Below are 8,327 nucleotides of genomic sequence, written 5' to 3' on the forward strand. Positions count from 1 at the left end.
ATCATTTTTATTTTCATTTCAGTGACAATCTTTTAAAAATGAAAACAAGCACACTTTGCATCACCAGAATGACCACTTTATACGTGGAGTTTTGCATGAGATCTCTGCCCACATTTGGGACCTAGAAGTACACTTTGTGTCAAGGCAACAAGAAAACAGCAGAGATGGGCTTAATACCTGAAGGATATTTTATTGCCCAGTACAGAGCAGATGATGGCAAGGTATAGGGTGCAGATGAAAATCGAGTGGCAATTTTAATAAGCAGAGTGGAGAGAAAAATGCCCCATCAACCAGCATGCAATAGGCACGCCAAACCCCAGAGTCTGTGAGCCACAGCAGTCAAGACTTTCTCCACGTTCCAGGCAGCAGTTTAGCCTCAGAAAAACAGCATCATCGATCAACGAAATTAATGTTATTTTGAATTTTATTGGTATGTAGATTGGTTTGCGTGCTTTGTCCTTTTATTTTTGCTTTAGAGTTATAGAAGAGCTATAACTCTAAGGGGATTCTACCTAGCTTTATGTTAGCATGTATTTAAACATTACAATAAAAATAATTTTAAGTCTACACTGCAGGATCCACAAGAATAGTTGCCTCCTTCAGAGAAGTTCCATACGTTACTCACGTTTCAGAAACCCTGTCTAGAGGACTAGGAAGAGGTCCACGGAACGGACAGTCTGCGCTGGAATTGATTTAAATGCTTAACATTTTGCTGTTCCCTGTGCCTTTTATTTCTGGTGTCATTTCAAACGTTTATTTTTAGAACGCCTGCCAAATCCTCATGGCCCGTCTTCAGCCCGTCATCAGGAAGAACCCCCAGGGAAGCTGGGAGGACTGGGTAAGTGTTCTCTTCGTTATCCCTGCCGGGAAAAGGTGACAGTCCCAAGTGCGTGGGCTGGTTGGTGATGCCCACTCAAGAACAAAACATTTATTAGCATTTACTCCTGTTTTTCCAAAAGAGTGAAAGAGCTGTCTGTGTTGGCTGAAATTTCACTTTGTTTCGGAGCCTGATTTCCCACAGAGCCCGATCAGCCTGGGCTCCCTCCTGGGCTTGTGCCTCACCCTCTCATGCTGGCTCTGAGGGACAGGCGTCCCCTCGTCCCTCACCAGAGCCATGGAGGTAAAAGCAGTCCTCCTGTCACAGGACCATTCTAGTTTTAATAACAATTCTTATTACAATTACCATTAGTGTTATTATTCCCAGCCCCGCCAGTTTACTCCAGCAAGGAAGCTGACATAATATACTGAGACAGCCAACCGAATCATTTGGGAAAAAAGCAGAGTAAGAATACATGCATGCATACATACACATACATATGTGTGTATACATACATATATATGTACCTGTGTACTTACTTATGTACATAAGTACACGAATATGGCCTAGCCTCCTCCCTAATGTACAAAGCCAAAAAGGGTGAAAAGTAATAGATTTTACACTGTGCAATCCCCAAAAATGGAGGGTCAGAGCACAGCGAGCAGCTGCCTTTAAGCTCTTCCCTTGAAAAGCGTGATCTGTGGCTTGTACAAGGCGGAAGTCTCGCTCAAGGTGTGTGCGGGTGCAGAGCTCAGTGCAAACGAGAGGAGGCAAGCCCAGCATGGAAGGCGTTTCTCGTTACCTTCCCTAAACTTATATTTCTTTGTAACCAATCATCTCTTCCAGATTGCAAAAGCCTTCGAGGAATCCATCAGTCTCTCTACTACTGGATATTTCAAGTAAGGGATGTTTTTACTGTGGCTTGGGTTACACTTGGGCAGGGATGGTGTGTGCTCATTAGTCTGACAGATGCCCGAGAACACTGGAGCTCTGCTGTGCCCGCCCGGTGTAACCCTTCAGTCATGGGTCCTGCAGACAGGGACGGAGAGCTGGAGGAGGGTAGGGACTCCTTGGGGCAGCCGCTGTTTACCAGCCAGCAGGGACACCATAGCTATCTACACACACTCTGACCATCCCAGTCACTGTGCGCTGGAGGGAAGGGTCAGACACGAGTGGACCTTCTCCCTGTGTCTGCATGGTACCCTTGCAGCTCTGATCAGCACAGCCCCCCTCGCAGGAGAAGGTGGAGGGAGGCCTTCGGCCCTGGGGACAAGGCGGGGGTTGCATTTTCGGGGGGCGGGGAATACTCTATTCATCTCCAGAACCCAGAGCGCAGCCGGTGATCAGACCACTAGTGTGGAAAGCGCCTATTCCTTTCACTCCTGACTTGTCTTCTCAGAGGCTACCAGACGAATATGGACTGGGAGAAGGAGGAAGGTAACGCTTTTCCATATTATGTCTATGGAGCATCCTGTTCTGAGGTTGAAGTCGACTGTCTGACCGGGGCTCATAAGGTAAAGAGCAACATTCCTGTTCACCATCTTCATAGTGTAGACACAAATATTGATGTGTTTTCTATGCTGTAAATAATAATCAATTTGATTGTCCCACTGGAAGAACCAGGGACAGATCTGTCATCTTAGTAAAGCTCTATTCTAAATAAATAATATTTTCCATTATATATTTCTCTCGGCACAGCTCCTTAGGACTGACATCTTCGTGGATGCTGCTTTCAGCATAAACCCAGCCCTGGACATTGGACAGGTGTGTGATACCAGAACCACCCCACGGGGACTTTTGGTCAATTCCATTCAGAATAGTATTTTCCAGAGTCCTCCGAACACTGTTTATACCTGGTGCAAGTATTCTGCAATATATATTATATATTACATGCACACACAAACACACAAATAGATAAAACATTGGAAGAAAATTTCAAGAAAAAGTTAACAATTGTTGTCTTTGCGTGGCAGGAATATGCGTGAATATTCTGCTCTGTAATTCTCGGTACTTTCCAATTTTTCTTCAATGAACATTAATATGTTCATAATTAAGGAAGATTATATAAATACATAATAATAAAATTATATTAGTATTCATATTAATATTGAATTTAAACAGACTGCACAATTTAGAGAATTCTAAGGGAAAAAATGCTTAAACACAATTTTTCCCCTCTTGCTGAATTTAATTCTGATTTTTATCTTGCAAATAACTAAAATGAACACACCCAAAGTCTTTTTAAACTTCAGGTTAAAACCTTTCCAGCTGTTGGTGTAGCTTTGCTTCTTTTCTGACCTTGTTACTCAAGGTGGGGCCAATGGACCGGCCTCATCAGCCCTCTCCAGATCTGCCAGCTGCTCCCAGGTGAGGCTAGGCAGCTGGTCCACAGTCTACACCGGAGCAGCAATCTGGAGCGGTTGAGCAGCTTGGCCTCACACCCAACAGGCATGCGGTGCTGTCATCTGCCGACAGCTTCCCGCCATCCTAAGTCCTAAGAGACTGGTTTACCTCGCTTAGCCAGTGGGCTTTATAGGGAACAATTTTATTGGTCCCTCAGTGTTTCTCGAAATGTGGTCCTCCGGCTCTGCAACAGAAGCACCTATAGTGTTTATTGGAAACACGGAGTCCTGGGCCCACCCGGGCCCAACTTTGCCAGGCTGGGACTTGGTATCTGCACATTTAACCTGCACCTGAAGTCCATCTTAAGCCTGTAAAGTGTGAGAACCACAGCTAGCCCAGGCCCGGCCTCCCCTCCTCTTCCTTTCCCCCTCCTCCCAGCCATTCCTGCCTCTTTAATACTCAAGCAAAGGCAGAAAGGGAGATGCTACCATCAGGAAAACCCTACATTTGTCACGTTGGAAAAGGAAAGAAAACAGAAGGGTGTTAAACTGGAACTCTGGGACTTTGTTCTTTTCCTTTAGGGACAAGCGTTTGGAAATATCCAAATTTAGTGTTTAAATGTGTTTACCTTATTCCTAAATTTTACATTTCAATAAAATGCAAACTATAACTCTCTTTCGATTTTTATAACTCCAGGCAGACACCTCCTTTAAAAGGGACTTTTTCCTAGAGCATAAGAGTGTGTAAATAGAACTCAACATGGCTTTCAATAAGTATATAATTTAATAAAAGTATTTAATTCAATAAAAAATATTTCTTCCCACCCACTCTATTTAACGCTGATCTACTCTCCACAGTAATTTATAAAGGGAAGTAAAGAAATTCAGATATTACAATAAACTGCAGTGTCCTGGTTCCACGTATTCTAGTTCATGATCCTTTAATGTTAGCTCCTTTTTCGTCTAATTCAACAGGCATTTATTGAGACTCTATGTACCAGGCACCATGCTAAGAACAGAATACGAGAAGGCCGGGCCTTGGTATGCTTGTAAACTAGTGAGAGAGGTGAACAAGGAAAATACCCTCTGAGTGCCACTGTGATGGGGGAATGTGCTCAGGATGCCATGAGCCTGGAGGAAGCGCTTCCTAAATCCACCCAGGGGATGGTGGGAGGATCCAGAAGGCTCCAAACAGGCAGTAATTCATCAGCTGGGACTTGAAGGATAAATAGGCGTCTGCAGGTGGACAAGCTGAGGTGGAGAGCCGTGAAGAGAGTCAGGACTGCACTTACAAAGACTTGGAGAGCTGAACGCACCTGGTGTACTAGGAGAATGTGACAAGTGTCACGTCCCTGGGGTGTGGGATACCTGAGCGAGAAGAGCTGGGAATGAGGCCAGGCAAGATGGCAGGCACCAGATCCTGAAGGACCCTTTGTAAAATCCACGGCAGTGCTTTCAAGACTGCCTTACTATGGTTCAGAGCTCCATTTTCAGTCACATTGGAATATTTATTCGACCAATATCATATACTTATACACTGTGAAATTTTTGCCTGTAGATTGAAGGAGCGTTTATTCAAGGCATGGGATTATATACCATAGAAGAACTGAAATACTCCCCAGAAGGTGTGCTTTATTCTCGGAGTCCAGATGACTACAAAATCCCCACTGTCACTGAGATACCAGAAGAGTTCTATGTCACTTTGGTGCGTTCCCAAAATCCCATAGCCATCTACTCATCCAAGGTAAGAACTCAAGACCTCTGTATTAGTTTGCTAAGGCTGCGATAACAAAAGACCACCAACTGGGTGCCTTAAACAACAGAGAGATATTTTCTCACAGTTCTTGAAGCTGGAAGTCTGAGATCAAGGTCTGACTTCTTCTGAGGTCTCTCTTTGGTTTGCAGATGGCCACCTTCTCGCTGTGTCCTCACATGGTCATCCCTGTGTGTGTGCACGCTTCTGATGTTTCTCTGTGTCCTCATTTCCTTCCTTATAAGGACACTAGTCGTATTGGATTAGGGCCGACCCTAAAGACCTCATTTTAACTTAAATCATCTCTATAAAGACTTTATCTCTGGGGCAGGCCCAGTGGCGCAAGCAGTTAAGTGCGCGCGCTCTGCTGCAGCGGCCCAGGGTTTGCCGGTTCGGATCCCAGGCACACACCGACACATTGCTTGGCAAGCCATGCTGTGGTGACATCCCATATAAAGTGGAGGAAGATGCGCACGGATGTTAGCCCAGGGCCAGTCTTCCTCAGCAAAAAAAAAAAAAAAAAAAAGAGGAGGATTGGCAGATTTTAGCACAGGGCTGATCTCACAAAAAAAAAAAGACTTTATCTCCAAATACAGTCACATTCTGGGGTATGGGGGGGAGTAGTTAGGACTTCAACATATGAGTTTGGGGGGGGGGACACAATTCAGCCCATAACAACTTACTGTTTCAAGACATAATGAAAAAACAGTTCCTTGAATTGCTTACTCCTTTGAATTGCAAATCCCAAAAGGAGAAGGGAAAAGAAAAGCAAACCTGTAGCGGAGGGCCGCTCACTGACTCCAGAAGCCCAAGTAGAGTCTTCACTCTTGAGAGAGATCATGAAACAAATTTAGATCAACCAAGAAGGTTCAAGAAGGAGTCAGACATCTTGGTTCACTAGGCTAAGTGCCACCATGAGATAAAACTGAAATTGTAGGCAAACTTCACCAGCCCAGAGCTTTCTTTTCTGCACCCTTCCCATATGTCCTCCAGACTCAATTCTTTCTGCTCACACTGCCTCTCCCCCACCATCCCTTGATCAGAATGGGCTTTCAAACAAGTTTCTCGCTGACTGTTTGCTCTGACGTGTTAATAGCCACTGGTACAAGAGGTGTTGACCCCATGCTTCCTGGAGCTCGTGGGCTCTAACTGGCCCATAAAGACCTACAAAAGGGTTCTCAAACACAAGTGTGCAAAAAACACAACTTCTCCAACCTAAGTTCTATTCGGAGCCCACATCTGGCCCGACAGATGGCAACTTTAACCTTAGGTTTTCAGGGAATTCTCTCTCTTTCTTACGAGTAGGTCAAGCTTGGAAGGAAGGTGAGACTTCCTGTCTGAATGGCCTCTGTCTCCACTTCTGCACCAGGCTTTGGCCAGGGACATCTCTAAAGACCGTCCCGACACAACCCTGCCTCTTGGGGTCTAGCCATCTCCCTGCCAGTTCTGCTCCAAATAGGGCACCAGACCTCTCCGCTCTCACACTCTCCTCCTCACCTCAGAGGAAACCTCTCCTTCCACCAGCTCCACCTCTCCCTCCACATTTGCTCCAGAGTGAAAACCAAAGCCTGGGATAGCCTTTATCTACTCTGGCATCCAACACACGCCAGGGAAATTAGCACAAATGAAAACTTCAACAGTCCACTCTCCAGAGGCAACCACCTCACTGTCTTCCAAGCACAGCTACAAAGATTGTGGTTGTTTTGTTTCGGTTTTGAGTTAAACATAAATGGTCTGGAGCCCAAGTTGAAGTATCCTAGGCACCAAAGGGCTTCAGTCTTCAGGACTTTACCTGGGCAAAGGAACAGGAATTTTTAGCTGCCCTGCTCTCCTCATGTCCTGAGGCATTTTCATGAGCTACTCTGAGGAGGACCCCACACACAAATAAGCATGGGGGCAGTTCAATTCTGGCAATTCAGATGCTCTCCATTCTCAGGATTATAAAGCCAGCAGAGGTGAGTGTGCGTGGTGTGTGTGTGTGTGTGTGTGTGAGTGTGTACACAAATTAGTCCTAAAAGAACCATGGATTTCTGACAGCCTTTTGCCCTCCTCTCAGGGATTGGGTGAGGCTGGAATGTTCTTGGGATCCTCCGTGCTGTTCGCCATATATGATGCAGTGACTGCTGCCCGCAGAGAGAGGGGGCTGACCAAGACCTTCACCCTGAGTAGCCCAGCAACTCCTGAGTTGATTAGGATGACCTGTGTGGATCAGTTTACTGACATGGTAAGGGGGATGAGGAGAGGTCCCTCTTGTAATCACCCGATATGTGGACTTTCAGATTCTTGGTATGGATTTGATAACCATGAAAAAATTACAGGGCAGGTTCACCTTTACCAATGAAAATTCTCATTTTGCCTCCACTTGCTACTTCCTATATGTTTCAAAGCTCAGTAGCTTTGAAGTGAGTGAACCTCTTCAAAGGATACTTTAATTGTTTCAGATCCCAAAGAAAAGCACACTCAGTTGAGCCAGTGCTAATAGCAACTGGACGCAGTAGGTCACTTTTTTAAACATTTTATCAAAATGCAGTGATGTGGTATTTTAATTACCTCAATAACCAAAAAAGATGAAATAGATATCTGATCTTGGCAATTATGTAGAAAATTTTTGTTAAGCAAACTCATAAAAATAATTTAAAGATAATATCAAGTCACTGAGCCCATCTTGATATGCCTTGTAATCACACACTAATAGAACACAGTTCCACTTTCCAGCTGCTAAAAATATATCTAGAACTATGCTCAAAGACTATTCCTATAATGGGAATATTGGAACTGCCTACTGCAGCCCTCACTGAGTCTTTGGTATAGAATTAGAGTGCACTTTATGCCTTTGAAATTACAGGGCTTCTGGGTAAGATGCATCTTATCCTAAACAGAAAAGTTATGAGGATAAGGAGATTCATGACTCAAAGATTGAAATAAATATGAAAATTATATAATTTTGATGAGAATTAAATGGACATTGACCTGTTCTTGTTATACAAACAAATTTGCTTCTGAATTACAACTTTTTTCATACAGCATTTTATTAATAACCATCTTCCTTCTTTTGATATTTTTTTAGATTCCCAGAGATGATCCTTCAACTTTTACACCTTGGTCCATCCATGTGTCTTAATCCTACGCTTTCTTAGAAAATGAAAGAATACATGATTGACCTTAAAATTTTCAAACCAGAGAAAAATATATGTTGGTTCCCAATTGTCAAGGACAATTTTAGCATTTTTCATTATTCTCTGTGGTTTAGGTCACAGCATGACTATGTTTTAGGATGCAATTTTTCACGAAAATGTATAATGAAGCTTAGCATCAAAAATTCTTCTTTTCTTTTGCACTATCCAAAGATCTACACCATCATGATTTTAAAACATGGTGGAGTTTTTATTACACTGGAACAACTCATCTTGCTTTG

At 43.8% G+C, this 8,327-nt stretch overlaps 1 protein-coding gene across 1 annotated transcript in view; it reads left to right on the forward strand.

The window, feature by feature from the left end:
• LOC101409147 (aldehyde oxidase 4) overlaps positions 1–8,033 on the forward strand; it is a 57,854-nt gene extending 49,821 nt beyond the window's left edge. The window contains exons 29-35 of the mRNA XM_004426779.3: positions 764–838; positions 1,664–1,716; positions 2,217–2,331; positions 2,516–2,581; positions 4,718–4,903; positions 6,969–7,136; positions 7,980–8,033. Coding sequence (XP_004426836.1) covers positions 764–838; positions 1,664–1,716; positions 2,217–2,331; positions 2,516–2,581; positions 4,718–4,903; positions 6,969–7,136; positions 7,980–8,033 — 717 coding nt within the window. The remainder of the gene's footprint in view (positions 1–763; positions 839–1,663; positions 1,717–2,216; positions 2,332–2,515; positions 2,582–4,717; positions 4,904–6,968; positions 7,137–7,979) is intronic.
• Positions 8,034–8,327: the final 294 nt, after the last annotated feature.

Source organism: Ceratotherium simum, chromosome 9 (assembly GCF_057802395.1).
Source record: "Ceratotherium simum simum isolate JZ-2026a chromosome 9, ASM5780239v1, whole genome shotgun sequence".
Classification (NCBI taxonomy): domain Eukaryota; kingdom Metazoa; phylum Chordata; class Mammalia; order Perissodactyla; family Rhinocerotidae; genus Ceratotherium; species Ceratotherium simum.